Consider the following 18,484-nt stretch of genomic DNA (forward strand, 5'->3'; position numbering starts at 1 on the left):
TTGCCCGCGAAAGGCAAAGGTCCCGAGTTCGAGTCTCGGTTGGGCACACAGTTTTAATCTGCCAGGAAGTTTCATATCAGCGCACACTCTGCTGCAGAGTGAAAACCTCATTCTGGAAGTCAGATAAAGTTCATCAGTATAAGGAAAAGGATAGATTGCCACGCAACATAAAGATGACATGTTGAGTTGTAGACTGGCACAACAGAAAGACTGCCACACATTTATATGAAGACGGCATCAGTTCTTTCGGACACATTCAAAGGAACAGATACCACCTTCATATAGTTAAGGTTAACTGGCCATTGACCTTCTTCTTCTGTGCTCGATACACACGCATTGCCCAACTCTTATGGGACTCAGTAAGATTGATTGCTGCTAGTAATGAGTGTAATGGGCAGGGACACTACGAATGTAGTGTGTGGACATTAAGTTGGGAATGTGGGTCTCACAGGGGCAGGCAAGGGATAAATCCCTGCAGTTGCACTATCCTCTGTGCCCTCAGTGGCTCAGATGGATAGAGCATCTGCCATGTAAGAAGGAGATCCCAGGTTCGAGTCCTGGTCGGGGCACACATTTTCAACTGTCCCCGTTGATGTACATCAATGCCTGTAGACAGCTTAGAGTCTTGATTTAATTATCATTTCATGCCACACATTTAGCTTTCTGCCGAAGTCTTCTTCAGAAAAGGAACCCCCACACATGCACACACTCACATACAGACATTCATTCACACAAGCAAGCACACATCGTGCACACATGACCACCATCTCCAGCAGCTCAAATTGGAATGCAGCTGTCACATGGAAAAATAGCAACAATATGGAGAGGCCAGAAAAGTGGAAGGTATAGCAGGGTATGGGTGGGGTGAGAGAAGTTGTAGTCTGGTAGAGGGTGGAAGGACTAGATGGAGATATGACAAGACTGCCACTAGACACAGCATCGAGAGGCTGTGGGGTAGGGTGTTGGGGAGGGGGCAACAGGGAGCGGAAAATGGGAGAGTAGGGAAGGGGAAAGACGGGTGGGCGCACTGACGCAGGGTGTCACACCGTGAGGGTGGGGGGATGTGACAGGACAGACATTTCAGGAACTGTTGTGTGGAGGGTATGGGGCAGTGAGTAACCATAGGTTGAGGCCAGGATGATTTCTGGAGTGAAGAATGTGTTGTAAGGATAACTCCCTTCTGTGCAGTGCAGAAAAGTTGGCGGTGGATGACATGAACCAGATGGCCAGGGGTGTAAAGGAGACATTGAAATCAAGCATGTTTGTTCAGCTGCATGTTCTGCCACTGGGTGATCTACTACAGTACACCCAAAATCATCCTGACCGCAACCTCAGGTAACATATTGTCCCCACACTCTCCACCAACAGTTTCCACACCCTCTGTCCTATCACCTTCTCCCTTCTGATGTCCCTTCAACCTCATTGTAAGCCGTCCTCTGCCAACACACTCACCCATCTTTCCGTTTCCCTTCTCCTCTACTTTTCTACTCCCCATAACTCACCCTCCTCAACAACCTGCCCAACAGCATCCAAACACTGCACCTGGTCGCAGTCTTGTCTTGCCTCCATCTAGTCCCTGCACACTCTGCCAGACGGCTCTCTTCTCTCCCCCGATCCACACACTGCCACCCCTTCTCCTTCACTGTCCCCTCCAGACTGCTGCTCGCATTCCACATGACAGTTGCATCCTGGTCTAAGCTGCTGGATATGGCAGTCATGTGTGCGTGAAGTGCGCTTGCTTGTGTGAATGACTGTGTGTGTTCATGTGTGTGTGTTTCCTTTTCTGAAAAAGGCCTTAGGCTGAAAGCTAAATGTCTTTCAGTCTTTTCATTGTGGCTGTCTCCAACTCAACATGTCATCTTTAAGAAGAGTAGCAGTCTTTCTTTTTCCTTATATTGCTGATATTCCAACATGTTGTTTCCAATGTTAGGTGAAGTTCAGTTACATTTTACATTTTCAAAGGAAGTTTTCGATGTTGTCAACTCTCTTAAAGATAAATCTTCAAGTGATTATGTCAAAAGCAGTGAATATCATATTTTACTGGTAATTCACTATTATGGCACCTTAATTCACCTACATTTGCAACACACATGACAAAAACTATAGGTGACTAAGGAATGAAGAAGTTAGTTTATTCTGGATATTTACATTCAAACTGAAGGGGGGGAGGAGGGGGGAGGCAGGTGTAACTACTTACCTTACAAAGATCTTTTTCTTCCCAAAAAATGAAAGCATAATATAAGAATTACATCTGCAGAAAGGTGTTAAAAAACATGAAAATTTCGACAATGTTTCAAAATATATTTGTTTTCCTTACATATACTTCTTGTTTCTCAACAAAATAATAATAAAAATAATAATTCAAAGCATGAATACAATCCTAGGATGATAAACAATGTAAACAAGAACTTCAAGACCTTGACATTAGTAAAGAATGAAGTTAAGACATGTGGATACATATGAATTCACCATCCTACCATACCATATTAAATGCCTTTGTTATTAATGGAGGGAAACTTATGATTTAATTTAAACATCATCATCTTCATGAAGATAAGCTGATGACTGAAAAAAAGTTTCATTCGCATTGATTTTCAATTGTACAAATCATCATCAAATGATAAAAAGTCAAACAAGCATGCTAAATGTAGGTAATAGAATGTCATCAATAACAAAATAGAACCTATGGAGTTCTACTGTAGTCATAAGTAATTGTACAGCATTATAGCTATGGTCTCAGTCACAAATAGTGAACAGTGGAACGAATTAGAAAGCATACAAATTATTAAATTGGAATCTGTTGGATACTAGTGGTGCACAACAACCATTGAATATTCAGATGTAAAGGATAGCATTCAGTGGCAGAATCCATAATTTATTTGCAGATCTTGTTTTTGATTATATAACTATAACATAGTCATCATTAGTACATTACAAGACAAGTCATATAGGTTTCTTTGTTTCTGCTATGCAAATGCTATCATCAGTTGTCACACGCTTATACTCTGACATGATTATGCCTATATGATTTTTATGCTAATGCACTGATGATCATTATGTTATAGTCAGATCTAGATCTGCAATAAATTATGGATACTGGGCTGACTGCTGTCCTTCTTCACATTCGAGTACAAATTACTATCATGAAGGAGTGGTATGGTTTCCAATGAACCCAACTGCACACAGTTTGTGACTTAACATCATATGACTGTCACTGGTGTGCATCTTATCTTGGTGAAGATTGTTCTTTAAACATTTACTAGCTGTGGAGATTTCCTGTATACAACTTGCTAAATTAAAGATAATTCTGTTGAGTAACTCACTCTAATCAACTGACACGTATCTTTAAAGAAACTCTTAAAGTTAATGTATTAATTTTTCTGTTAGATAAAGTGCTCTACTCAACTGACCGGCATCTTCAAAGAAACTCTTAAAGTTATTGTATTAATTTATAGTTCGATTAATATTAAAACTTTTATAAAATTGAGGTACTTTATTGTACTGTACTTGGGTGCTTGTTCTTGACTTCCTTCTACATCCCCAGACTCTCTTCCCTGCACCATACTTGGAATATGATTCACATAACTTAATCACCATATAATTGGGGCACTGTGTGGTTGACAAGTACACAGACAAAACTGAAGTCGTTGCTGAGCTTTTGGACTATACCTTCTTTAAAAGCTAAAAAAATATAATCAAGAATGGAAATTTCTCTATGAAACATTAGGTAAAATAAATTAAAGCCAACCAATCCCTTTTAGCAGACTGATAGGATGAGCTGTTTTCTTCCTTGCCATTGGTTTTACAGAAAACAGGAAAGTTGTATTTATGGCTTATCGGCTTATGATTAAAAGACGACAATGCAATCTGAATTGTCTGAACTTAATAACCTCAGCAGTTCAATTATTAAAATTATGCAGAATACTGTCACTGAACCTGTTATCCTCACAGATCCAGCAGCTGGTGATGTCACTCATATCCTGTATGCCAATGATCCCAACCAATTTACCCAGATTCATTTTAAGCGACTTCAGTCCCAAATTAAAGAGTTTCGTTTGCAATACCAGTAAACAAGGCTCAAGGTCAGAGAGAGACAGAGTGGGAAGAAAGGGAGGTTTGGGGGGGGGGGGGGGGGGGGAGGAGTGAGATCAGGATGTACATACAATTCCCATACATATTTAGCAGTTGTGAATCATTTCCAAATTTGCTAGTGCATATATAGATACACACACACACATGCAGAGATGATGATCTCATGGAACAGTTTTATTTGCTTACCTTCCATGCAAGGCTGAGATTAGTAATTGCAGTTCATTAATAAAATATTTTCTCAGTCTTCCGATGAAAATGCACTAGTCACTAAATACACAATTACAATATATAGTTTCCTCCCATCACTCTTCAAGGAAAGAGAAACATGTTCATTATTTCCCAGCTTTCTTATTTTATTACTCTCCTGTTTCTTGAACTACAACATAACTCTTAAGTCTATCCCTTTCTACTGACTTTAAGTGTGCATTAAAGAACACACTGAACAAAATAACTGTGACAATCATGTAAGACAATATTGTCCCAGTAATTTCTCAGTCTGCTTTAACAAATTAATTATTTCTTTTCAGGAAACATGTCTATGCTGTTCCACTGAAACGCTGCCTGAGTGGCTTTGTCTTCCGTGGTTGTCAGAAGATCTGTCCACCACATTATGACCCAGTATGTGGCACAGATGGTAAGACATACTCCAACGAGTGCTTCCTCGAACTTGAAAACTGCCGCTCGCGGTCGCTGGTTTCTAAAGCACATCTTGGGCGGTGTGGGGAACCGATAGCATCTCCTCCACGCAACTATTTATATTAAGTCACTTTACTATCATTTACTTTTATATACATCATACATAATATGTCTTAGCACAAAGTGGTCTCTGGCTTTTTATTGCAAATTGCGGGGAGAATGAGGCAAACTTTATCCAGAAATGTCACTTGGATGTTGATTTGTTAGCAAAATAATGAAAGCCTGTTTTTCATTTTCCATCGCCTAAGAGATGTACACATTAATAACTTGAAAATGGTATGCAATTTTGCCACACAGGAGATATCTCACAAATCAAAACCTCTCTTAGAAAAGAAATTTACTTAAATATAAATTTTTTCCTACCCCATTCAAGCCTTCATAAATCCTGTAAGTTTCTATAAAAAAAAGAAGTATATCAGAGAGTGCCTGAACTTATTCACTAGGGGCTGAAAAGTTAAATTTCACTTTAATACAAGGAGGCTATCTAAGGCCATGTCCCTGATAAAACTACGAGGTCCATCAGCTTCCTCTCTAAAAGTGAAGTCCATTATTAAATCACAACAAATTTAAATATTTTGCTTTTATTTCTTATTGTTATGGTCACTCCCAGCATAATAAACAGCTGAGAAGTAATTTCATTTCTTGAGACACAGAAGGGTTGTGTAAAAATATACATCACAGACAACAGGTGGATATAAGTTGTTTATTAACAATTTCATTGTTAATCATTCTCGGCGGTTTACAGCATATTGTAAGTTTAATGAAAAATGCCTCTAATTTATATGAACTATGGCACATTCCATGACTGCAGGTATTAATACTTTCTTGATTCACATTATAGAAAAGTAAAAAAAAAAGTGTAAGATTAGTTATGTTTAACAAATTATTCAACAAGTAGGATACTTCACTCAGGAAATGATGTTTTAAGATGAGTACTTCAAATCAAATATTTGCTACTGTGTACTACTTTTCACAATGCCAAGACAGTCTAGTTCCTGAAACAAACCCACTTTCTTAGAAATATTGTAGTACAGAAAATGAAGCAAGAGAAGATTTCTTTCATTAAGTGACATAACAGTAGTATGTAGCATAATTTATATTAAGACTATTTATAAGATTTAATTTATTTTATTTTCCTTTGCTTGTAAATATATATGAAGTGTATGTTCTCATTAATGACAAATGATTTATAAAATTGTTCCTAAATTTTTGTTTATGTTTTTATACGGAATTCTTTTGTAACCTAATTTGCACAAATCTCATATTTACTTATGTATGCCCTATATTTGTCAGTCAAGATGTTGGAAAAAAAGTTTCAACTGTTTTGATCGTCACTTTACTCTAGAATATAGCTTGCAGAGAAATACATGCTTCATATTTAATTAGTATTGCCACATCCCAGTATGGTGCTAAAGATTATAACAATTTTGAGTACCAAGTGACAAAGGCAGTAAGAATTTGATGGGCATCACAGTACTCTAAAATGTTTGAGATGTTGTAGTCGACAAGCCACATTATATGGTAACTTTGGATTCTGAATGTTTCATAATGAAATCTAAAAGTAAATAAAAACATCACAAAAAGTGCCTTTGATTTCCCTAATATGAGATAAATCACAAATGGCGAATGCAAAATTGTATGAGTCAGACTGTAAATGAAGTGATAATGTGATAATTTATTAATTAATTTAGTAAGTGAATGTAAAACATTTACTCTTTGAAAGTGAATATTTCAATAATGGTATGTTTATGGTCTGCATTTATTTTTTTGAAATACATGTATATAAACAACTGAAGTTTTACTTGAATTTTTATCAGTTTTCAGTTTTTACCTTTGTTGTCCTCAGTTTTGCATTTGATCCATCGACTTCTAGAATTTACAGAGGATGAAAGCCACACACAGTTAGACTTCCTATTTATTAGATTCTTTCGTGAGTCTAAGTCAAAACTCTGTTTTACTACCCAAGGATCTTCTTTATGTTTTTGGCACACTTTGATGATATTAAAATTTTTGGAAAGTAGTTTCCTGGCTTTTAAATAAGGAAGGGCTCGGGTGCACTCTGTCCATTTCCACACCTTCAGGCAGTCGGTGAGTGGAAGACAAGAATTACTTCAAGCTTCTTTTTCTTCTTTCTTTCTTTTTTTCCCTTGCAGTAGCAGACTGGGTGGAGGGGAGGGGGGGGGGGGGGGGAGGAGGGGGTGAGAGGGTTGGTGGAGGGTGGCCCATGTGCGGCCTCCTTTCGTCCAGAGGGCAGGGCCTCCAATTCTCATGGTCTCCCTGGAACCAGACAACTTTTAATCAAATCCCAAATGAGGCCAAAGTATCTTCAGTAAATAAGATTTATTTTAGAGTTCCAGACCCCACACATACACTAAATATAAACATAGATACCTGCTTACCTATTATAATGCCTTAGTAACTGTCAGTGGGTGCAGTCAGAATTTTAAGAATTTTTGTAAAATGTTGCATGAAACTTAAAAACTGTAGAATGATAATCAGTTGTTTGCTACACACAATTATTCTTTATGTAACACCTTTTGATACCTATGCCACCTACACAGGTATACTACAAGTACAGTTTAAAAACATCTGAAGTGCTTAACATTGATTTATTAATTTTTTAATTACAGTAGTTCATTCTAAAAATTACTTTTTCAAAGATTACAGATAATTAAAAACACTACAGTCATTTAGATTTTATATGTTGGAACTAATTGTAGAAAAATGCTTTTTTCTGCCGCATTCGCCCAATATCATAAAAATCAATCTACCTCTATAGTCAGTGCCTTGAAGGTGTTGCATCCTACTCACATCTACATCTATACTCTGCAAACTACCATGAGGTGCATGGCAGAGGGTATATTCCATTGTACCAGTTATTATGGTTCCTTTCTGTTCCACTCGTGTATGGAGTGTGGGATGAGTTCGGCATGAAACATAAATAACAGATATTTCTGATGCATCTAACTCAGACTTGTCTTCATCAAATGACACTGCACATTGGTCAATACCTGTTCCCGTGCATATCAAAATTGTGATTACTGAAAAAGGTAATTAAATATATCAAAACAAGGAGGGACTTTCGGAATCTATAGGAGTACCAGGTGCACACATGAAAGGAACACATCATTGTTTTACTTTGTTGTGCTTCTACTCACATTTGAACAAGATGAATATTTATGGAAATAGATGCGATACTCACCATCACCAAAGAAACTATACGGTTTTTACTGTCACTTATTTGCCTCTGAGGGTAATACCAACAAAAATAAATTTATTTCTGTCTTCTGTTAGTGTTGGTAATTGAATCCAAAGACATCAAACCAATAGTTGTCACTTGAACATTTAGCAAATTAAGAAAAACGGAAAACACTCTCTTGGCTTGAAACTTAATAAAACCATTGACAAAGATAATCAGAAAACTGTGAATGATAAGATCAAAAAGTGGAGATACATTTTGCATTGCCTTTTAGATAGTATGCTGTTCTTAGCCAAGCAAAACCTGGCTTTCCATGGTCATCATGAAGATGTTTCATCAGAAGACAGAGAAAATTTCTTACAACTGGTGCCATTAATGGAGAAATGTGATCTAGTATTGAAAAAGCATTGTTTAAAACCTGAAGTGACTGCTGATGGGTCAATGAGAGTACCTTCTTATTTGTCAAAAGGGGTACAAAATTATTTTATTTTTGTGTTGGGTGAACATTTTAAGGAAAAAAATACTGCACAGAAAATGGCTCTGAGCACAATGGGACTTAACATCTGAGGTCATCAGTCCCCTAGACTTAGAACTACTTAAACCTAACTAACCTAAGGACAGCACACACATCCATGCCTGAGGCAGGATTCGAACCTGTGACCATAGCAGCAGCGCGGTTCCAGGCTGAAGCGCCTAGAACCGCCCAGCCACAGCGGCCGGCACCCATACTGCACATATGAAAAAGGCTAAACGTTGTTGTTGTTGTGGTCTTCAGTCCTGAGACTGGTTTGATGCAGCTCTCCATGCTACTCTATCCTGTGCAAGCTTCTTCATCTTCCAGTACTTACTGCAACCTACATCCCTCTGAATCTGCTTAGTGTAGTCATCTCTTGGTCTCCCTCTACGATTTTTACCCTCCACGCTGCCCTCCAATACTAAATTGGTGATCCCATGATGCCTCAGAACATGTCCTACCAACCGATCCCTCCTTCTTGTCAAGTTGTGCCACAAACTCCTCTTCTCCCCAATTCTATTCAATACCTCCCCATTAGTTATGTGATCTACCCATCTAATCTTCAGCATTCTTCTGTAGCAACACATTTCGAAAGCTTCTATTCTCTTCTTGTCCATACTATTTATCATCCATGTTTCACTTCCATACATGGCTACACTCCACACAAATACTTTCAGAAATGACTTCCTGACACTTAAATCTATACTTGATGTTAACAAATTTCTCTTCTTTAGAAACGTTTTCCTTGCCATTGCCAGTCTACATTTTATATCATCGACCATCATCAGTTATTTTGCTCCCCAAACAGCAAAACTCCTTTACTACTTTAAGTGTCTCATTTCCTAATCTAATTCCCTCAGCATCACCTGACTTAATTCGACTACATTCCATTATCCTCGTTTTGCTTTTGTTGATGTTCATCTTATATCCTCCCTTCAAGACACTATCCATTCCGTTCAACTGTTCTTCCAAGTCCTTTGCTGTCTCTGACAGAATTACAATGTCATCGGCGAACCTCAAAAGTTTTTATTTCTTCCTTATGGATTTTAATACCTACTCCGAATTTTTCTTTTGTTTCCTTCACTGCTTGCTCAATATACAGACTGAATAACATCAGCGATAAGCTACAACCCTGTCTCACTCCCTTCCCATCCACTGCTTCCCTTTCATGCCCCTCAACTCTTATAACAGCCATCTGGTTACTGTACAAATTGTAAATAGCCTTCCGCTCCCTATATTTTACCCCTGCCATCTTCAGAATTTGAAAGAGAGTATTCCAGTCAACATTGTCAAATGCTTTCTCTAAGTCTACAAATGCTAGAAACGTAGGTTTGCCTTTCCTTAATCTAGTTTCTAAGATAAGCATTATGGAATAATTTTTACAGGACTGTTTATGAAAGCAGAACTGACCAAATGAGTAAAATAATTGGATATGCCCTTATGGAAGACAACGTTATGGAAATTCAAGTATCCTTCTTGGTCTTCTTTTTTTGTGTGAGAAGGATATATCAAAAAAGATGGGGTGGATACTGTGTTGTGCAGGGCTCATGGTTACGACAATGCTGCATCAGTGTCAGGTATACATGCAGGAATACAACAAAAAATTTGAGGAGTCAATCCAAAAGGTCTGTTTAGTCCTTTGCTAATCATTCCTTAAATCTTTGTGGAGTTCATTCATTCTCATGGGAGCCCTCTAGCATCACCTGTTTTTGAACCATAGAGAAGTTATATTCATTATTTTTGTCTTCTACATATAGATGAGAACTATATCTAAAAACAAAGATGATGTAACTTACCAAACGAAAGCGCTGGCATGTCGATAGACACACAAACAAACACAAACATACAAACAAAATTCAAGCTTTTGCAACCAACGGTTGCTTCATCAGGAAAGAGGGAAGGAGAGGGAAAGACGAAAGGATGTGGGTTTTAAGGGAGAGGGTAAGGAGTCATTCCAATCCCGGGAGCAGAAAGATTTACCTTAGGGGGAAAAAAGGACAGGTATACACTTGCACACACACACATATCCATCCGCACATACACAGACACAAGCAGACATTTGTAAAGGCAAACTCTTTGGCAGGTATCATACTGCAACTGCAGCGTAAGTCTAGGATAGTCTATCACAGATACTGCAAATCCTTTTTTTTATGTTGATACATTTGGCACAATAACATATCACATGTTGACTTCATCTACAGAATAGTTTTTTTTATATTGTTTTCTTTACTATTCATGTTGTGCATGGTTTGTTCAAATGGGTAAACTGAAATAAAAAGTTACCAACAAAAATTTATCCAAAGTTGCAGGTTTACAAGTTGATCTGACATTTTCCGCATTTGACAAGGGGAGATCATGCGAGAGAATCCACTGATCCCAATGTGGGGTCATACCTGAAAGAAATGCATGTAAAAACGATTTGGTCACTAAGCATTTGTTTTCAAAAAAATAATTTTGTAATTTTCCTGTGTTGACTCCATAGCTACAGATTTTTTTCCCTCCTTTTTCCTAAAGCACTGGTGCAATGCTTGAATAAATTAAAGAGACCTAACACTTTAAGCTAATGTTCAACAATCATAATAAAAAGACAGTCTTGTAAATCATCTTGTTCTATTCATATATAAATTGAAGTCCCTCACCATGGTTTCTGTTTGTATGTTTGGGGTAATCTCAGGAACTACTGTCGACATTTTGATAGGCTTTTCACTAATATATATACTGATTTATGAGGAAGCTTTGGGGGCAATGGAAGCAGGTAACTGCAATGCAAGGCCAGAGTGAGCTAACGCTACCAGGAGGCTACACTGGCAATGCTTTTGGGCAAACCCAGCAGCATGGTAGCTTGTGTCTCCCATCACTGCCATGAGAAGTCTCTCCAAATGCCAATAAATATTGCACAGTGGGTGCTAAACAAAATTACTGCTACATCAGATACTTAAAGTTAGCCGTGAGGGGCCAGAGCAGGTTGCTAGTGTAGTATGAAATAAGACTCAATGGAGAGATGTCAGTTTGTACGGTGAAGTTCAACATGAATTCTATCCAGTATATTCTGAAAATTTAACTCTTGACAGAACACACCACAGTTTGATAATCATTCTGTTGTCACATGTGACCACCTCATCTAAATAACCAGTGAAATTATAATTACAAGCAATGTGGATGTCTGAAGACCACAGAAAGCACACATCAAAACTGGGATGAAGTATGTAGAACTTAATGAGTATGGCTGCCAGACACCAGTGGAGACATCATCAAAATACACTCAACCAATGATGTAACTAATTAAGGGTAGACCAAACAGTGACAAACTAGTTCAACTTGAGAATGATAAAAGAAACTTTGTATGAAAATAGGTGACCATTTACCTGCCTCAAGCTTACCAACATTTTATTGACTTAATCCTCAGAACATTCTTTGTTCATTCATGCCACAAGCCACAAATTGGGCCTCTTCTGAAGATGCACATCTGTTCATAATTTACTACTGTAGTCATCACTTTTCCCCCTCAACAACAAATGCTTCTGACTGTAGCAGATCACTGAATACAATGTGGCACACTTAATGGCACTGCAATATCTTGTGCAAGTAGTCACATGTGAAAGCGTAGAAAATTAATGCTTCACATGTGTTTGACAGTGAACATTTAGCACAATCATACTGGTCCATCATTCTGTGCCTCAGTGCTACTGGATACAATTTGATGGGTGCTGAAAGAGTTCCTCACCATTCAATGACACAAAGAAAATTATGTCCTGCTGAAGGTCATTATCTTATGGTTCAACTATAATTCTGTGGAAAATTTGACCACATGGTGGAAACAGCCCAAAATTCCTAAACAATTAGTAGGAAATTTTCCCAGAATCTCTCTGAGTGACTGTGAACAGAAATTGTGTGCTGATACATTAGTCTTCTAACAAGTAAAACATTTCCGGCATACAATAAGCATTCACATGTTTTTTTACCATCAGAAATTCATATACCCAAATCTGATACTGTGTAATACTATTGCCTCAACTCCTTCCTGAGCTCAACATATCATGAGGTGATCCTGGCTCATTTCATCAGACAGGCAGAAGTAAAGATACGGAGATGTAATAGAGCCATGAAAGAACGGCTTTGCTTTTGAAGTAATCTGCAAGTGTGTATAGCATGTGCAAAGAAAGCATTGAGATATTGAATGAACAATGTACAATTCTTTTTCATGTTATTACACCAACTTGTTGAAAGTATGTATAAACTGAATGTGGCAGTGCATTTGTTAAGACACTTGCCTCTGATTCAAGAGCATGAATGTTCGTGTTCCATCCAGCTATCCAAAATTGTTTCAGGAAAATGCTGGGATGATTCCTTCAGTGAGGCCATAGCCAACCACCTGTCATATCTTTACTAAATACACCTGTATGCTTGTAAATTTCTGCATATATGATTAACATTTCTTCAGTTATAAAGCTGACAAATCCTGCATCATTGTAAACAGTCCTTGGGTGAATGTATTACAGTACTATACAACACTAGGTATTGTTACTAGACTTCATCAATGCTGCCTGGCCTAAATCAAAACTTGTGATGTGCTTCCCTCAAGGAGATATGTAGCTTTCTCTACTAAATGCAGGAGTAATTTCCACACATATTCTTTCCTTCATTTTATATTTATTCAACCTCATACAGAAGTATGGTATTTGGAAATGAAACTGGCAGATATGTTATGCAGACAGTAACACAATGTTACTGTATAAGACAAAGATGATGATTATATGCTGTAACAGCAAATATTTCCATTGCAGAGATGATGTATTTGTACCTTGCAGAAAATGAATATGCTCATGTATTGCAAACTAACATCCCATAGATGTACGGGCTTACATGAGGTTCCTCTTCATCGAAATATCTTCACTCAAACTCAGCTAGGGGTTGAACTGCATGTGTCACATTACATGCCCTAAATTAGACACTTGTGATTGGTTAAATTGTCTGGCTGATTGCAAGTTTTCAAAATAAAAAGTTAATATAACATATAGCAACAGTAATAATAATATAAGGAGCTAAATTAACAACCCACAAATGATGTAGGCCACACAGATGTTATTTGGTTAGAATAATGTTTATTCAGAAAGCAAACTGATAGCGAAAGCGGTCGTATATAGAGTTACTGTTACAAACAAGTGCATATCCATTTGACACAGTTTGATCATTCACAATCTCATCACAAAATGCAAGTTATCTACAGGAAAAGTTAGAGTTCACACCAGGCACATGGTTGCTCACCACTCATAGACTAAGTCCCGCGATAACTAACAACACGAAATTTTCTAAGTCGTTTCACTTCCTAGCTGCCTAAAGACCGACTGACCACTTTCGCATCTCAATCCGAACTGTACCCTTTGGTGTCTCCAGCTAAACTGTCTGTTTTCATGTATGCACCAGCACTGTGTCTGCTCGTCCCTGGCCGTGTTTCCAGTGTGCTGAGCATTGTCGCTCAACTGACTAGAGCAGTTCCCTTTCCTGAAACCGTCCATCTGATTGGCTGCAGCTTTTCTACATTACTTTACATTTTAACATATTTAAATAATCAAAGCTTGACCACTTTCACGTTCTAAATAAAGTAAAATAATATCCATTACATAATAAAAGTTAAATTCTTTTGCATAAAACCAATGCAATTTCCTTCTTAGCTTTGAATGCCACAGCTACTAGCCTTTCACCAATGTGCTTTCTGATAAATAAATAACAAAAGTAACTATTATGCACTAAACTTTACAGCAAATATTCTATTACCTAATGATTCAGTAAGGTGTCTTGCTGCCATAGTTCAATGTGTTTTGTGTCGAGGAAATGATGATCTGATGTTTAACTGTAAATACTGATAATTTAAATTTACTCCCATGAAGCGGGGTGACTTTGAAAGGTGGGGCGATTTTGAACAGCAATTTAGCGCCTTTTTAAAGTAAATGCTGCACTCTAATGTGTAAATTTGGAACTAAGGTCACAGTTGTTAAATATCGCCAGTAATCAATACATTCAGATGATAGGATAGTCGATATGAAATAATGTTGTATACCAATGCCAGAAAATAAAATAATTTTCTGGAAATGTAAGTTCCTTCACAAACGCAAAAACATTTGCCTATTATTAGAAGCATTTTTGAGTTCAGAATTTGAAATGAGTTTTTATGGGCAAGGTTAGCACTTGAATGAACATTTACAAAAAGCAGAAAATATCATATTTATTCTTTGGTGACGTAAAAAAATAAAATGTGAAGGCTTGTCTTTCAAGGGGTGACTTTGAACAGTGCTTTCTGTATTCTTTGACACATCAGCTCCATGGAAAATATCTTTTACTGAAGTTTCGTTCAACGAAGAGTGTAAAATATTATGTTGGACATGTTATCACTGATGATGAAATTAAACTTCTGAGGAAATGGCATTCCAAGGTGGAATAAGATGAAGTTTATTTTTTTGTGTGTGGCCTAATTTTCCCAATGTGTCAGGTTTTGAGAAAGATGACATTTGTAGGATTCTGCCTGATTCTAAGGTAAATAGAAGGGGGAAGGCTTTATTTTGAGCTTAATTTGATGTCTCTGACATCTGTTAGTGGACACTCTTTCCCAGCAGCTTCCTTTCCTGTAGAGTGTTTGCAGATGTATTTCTTAAAAATGTGATAACTTTATTTCATTACTTTTGTTAAAATCTTACAGACTGTTTTGAAAAGATCTATTTTCAAATAGTGTTCTTATTTCATACTTAGCTCAGCACCCATTTTACCAAAAATAGTTTTTTGCTTATAAAAAGTTTCTGTTTCACTGTAGAACAAAAAAGGGAAACTTCCATGTACACTTCGTCTCAAATTCAGAAGGCATGTAATATGTGAAACTCTCATACTCAGAATATGGTAAGAAACACATGTGAAACAAAATGTGTGATTGGAAGGGCGAGGGAGGGAGAGGGAGGGAAGGAGGAGAGGGGGGGGGGTAGAGAGAGAGAGAGAGAGAGAGAGAGAGAGAGAGAGAGAGAGAGAGAGGCAATATCTCCTCTCTCAACTCACAGTAACGTTACTGAACATATTCCTTTTTCAAAGAGTATTCAACTGATGTTATTTGAATTATGTGGGTAAGAACTGGAATACGAATGTGTAGTGCTGAAATATAGCTGCCAATTGCCTAAATTAGTGTTCACATTATTTTACAGATTTTGTTAAAACTGTTGTCTCAATTTTAATCGTATTGCTGATATAGTGACTGGACAAAGGTTGCTTTATAAAGAAAATCTCTCTGCAAAAGACAAACTGGTTTAATTTCTTTTTAAAACTCTGAAGATGACAAATGCACTCTTAATACAGTAGTAATAAAACAGAAATAATAATATGACAATAACAACAATGATAATGACATTGCTCATAAGGCAAGCATAGTTACCTATGACAGGTATAAATTATGAGTTATATCTCACAGGAAAGCACAATTCTGTGCTTGTCACACTGATATCAGGCACACACTCATTCAACACTGTGACTAGTTAAGTGGATGAGTTCAGCAACTGAGTACTGCTAAACAGATAATATACAAGTTTCTTTTATCACTGTGAATAGGAGGAACAAAATTTACTGAGGCATATAAAATTTTGGCTACAGTAAATAAGGTTCAACAGTCTGGCTCTTAAGGTCTGAAGTAGTATCATCAGTTCACTGCATGCACAATAAGGCAGCAGGTAGCTAAAGAACAAGAACAAAAAAAATCATTATAAAAATCCAAACATACAAATACACATCTTTATGGTTACACTTCAACAAAGGATCCATGAAAACAAGCTACAATAATTTAGCTGAGTAACTGAAAAACGCAACACTTTTCTATCTCACGGCTTTGCTGAAAACTAATTTTCTACATCTGTTCATTTGTATTTTATGTATTGCCCTTAACACATGAATATGAATAGGAATACTGTTGCAAACACACTACTTTCAATAACATCTGAATTTCCACTAGCCTACTAAAGGCGAAGATGACAGCAGAAGTTTAGCCAGAGTCTGAAGTGTTGCATAGTTCAGAACTAAAGCACACACAGAATTCAAAAGTGCTACAGTCACACTCCACTGCCTTAACAACAGTATTCTGTACACACCAGATATATAGCTTGAGCAAATCAATTAAATAAAGACTGTACATAAAACTTTATATTGCAGCAACATTTCCTTGATAATAATATTTATGCTTGCTGTGTATAAAGGCAGAGTACAAATATTCTTATATGTGTACAATACACAAAAGCACTTAGCGATGCCACATACAAGAATATAAATAATCTTATTAAAGTAGTCTTTCATTTGTAACATTCTCAACTGGCTAATCACGATAATTTATAAGATGCTACACTGTCACTGTATGCTTCAATATGTTTGATACATACACGTGTAAAATAAGTATGTTTTTCAAAAATTCCATTTACTCCTCATCATTACGTCCAAAATACATACAACATGAAGAAACATAGTCTTTACTGTCAAATTTGTTAAGTGAAAACTTAAGTGAAACTGAAACTCCTTTCTGATTGCAGAATGAAGTGAAAAAACAAATATTCACAATGCTGTCATTGATGATGATGATGATGACAATAACACACATGAGGAAACTTCACAATTTCCTTTATTTTTACTTAACGGTACCATTCTGTTCTGTCAAATTATTTTATCCATAAAAATAGAGCACCAAAGAATGAGATTTACTCTGGCAGAAGTGTTGTGAATATTGATAAAAACAGTGCACAGTTTCTTAATCAAACTTATAAATTAATGTCCTTGGTACTTAAGATATTTTAAAGTAAAAAAAATGTAAAAATCAGATTACTGTTGGCAGTGGAGCATTTCCTGGTTTATATACCATACAAAAGATAGCAGTCTTCCTTTTAACCTCTGGAAAGCAAATGTTTGAGGATGATCTAATCTAGAATTAAAGGATGATTCAGAGGAAAGCCAGACTATCATTAAAAACTGTTTTCTCTTGTTTTCCTCCACTCATATGAGCACACATCTGAGTCTTATACTGTTTCAACGCAAACTGAATACAAGCAAGAATAAAGACTTAAAAAACTAAAGTTAAGGAATGTTGAGAAGAAAAGCCCACATCTCCAGAAGGAGCGACACCACGGAGGTGGACTCGCAGCACAGGTGGTCGTGGCCTGCTTGCGCTAGCTGGTGGCGGGCGTGGGGGCAGGTGTGGGGGCTGCGGCAGAGGCAGCTCCCGTGTCGGGCGGTGCACCACGCATCAGGGCATCGACATCTGGATGCCGCAGGCGCACGGCATCAATGACGTCGAGCAGGTTCTTGGCGTCCATTGCCAGCACGTGAGCTGCTGACAGCATACCCCTGAAAAACCACCCGCAGAATGACAATTTACAGCATTAAAAATACTAAACACATACAATTTCTCCAAACCATATATGTAAGGTTAAGTGAATAGTACAGAGATTTGGTTCTCTCTTGCTACTTAAATATCACCAAATGGAAAGAGGATGTCTGTGTTTTTGTACTTCATACTGAGCATTAATGCCACTGTTATTTATATGTTTAGAGCAGATCAGGATTTTTTTTTCATTTGTATGAATGAAATGACATATGATTATGCTCTATATTCTACTGGAAAACTATGCAGTTTCACCATTGTGATCTCTACTGTTTGCCAATCTTGCCAGAAACGAGATGATGTTCAAAAATAGTATGTGGAGGTACCATACCAGTTTCAGCACTTACTTATTTCACTGTGAGACACTAATTAAAATTCTACATTCAGATTGAAGAAACACACATAGAGAATGTTTCGGGGTCCCTCCGACATGTATTGAACAACAACAGGCTATGCAGAGTTTCACTTTGTGACAAAAAATGCTATCTTACCCAAACACGAGTGAGGCACATTGGTCACAGAATGCAACCTGTCCAGTCAATTCAAGGTAGTTTGCTGTTCTCCTTCAAAGAATCCAGTCTGCCTAAGA

At 37.3% G+C, this 18,484-nt stretch overlaps 2 protein-coding genes across 6 annotated transcripts in view; one reads left to right on the plus strand and one right to left on the minus strand.

Moving 5' to 3' along the window:
* LOC124802799 (agrin) overlaps window positions 1–6,583 on the plus strand; it is a 304,188-nt gene extending 297,605 nt beyond the window's left edge. The window contains exon 10 of the mRNA XM_047263801.1: window positions 4,620–6,583. Within this exon, the coding sequence (XP_047119757.1) occupies window positions 4,620–4,854 (235 nt within the window). The 3' untranslated portion in view covers window positions 4,855–6,583. The remainder of the gene's footprint in view (window positions 1–4,619) is intronic.
* A 9,186-nt stretch (window positions 6,584–15,769) lies between these two features.
* The window catches only part of LOC124802503 (focal adhesion kinase 1), a 762,075-nt gene continuing 759,360 nt past the window's right edge, over window positions 15,770–18,484 (minus strand). For all 5 annotated transcript variants that reach the window (XM_047263324.1, XM_047263323.1, XM_047263326.1 and 2 more), the window contains one exon: window positions 15,770–17,858. In XM_047263324.1, the coding sequence (XP_047119280.1) occupies window positions 17,681–17,858 (178 nt within the window). In that variant the 3' untranslated portion in view covers window positions 15,770–17,680. The remainder of the gene's footprint in view (window positions 17,859–18,484) is intronic.

The sequence above is a fragment of the Schistocerca piceifrons genome, chromosome 6 (assembly GCF_021461385.2).
Source record: "Schistocerca piceifrons isolate TAMUIC-IGC-003096 chromosome 6, iqSchPice1.1, whole genome shotgun sequence".
Lineage (NCBI taxonomy): Eukaryota > Metazoa > Arthropoda > Insecta > Orthoptera > Acrididae > Schistocerca > Schistocerca piceifrons.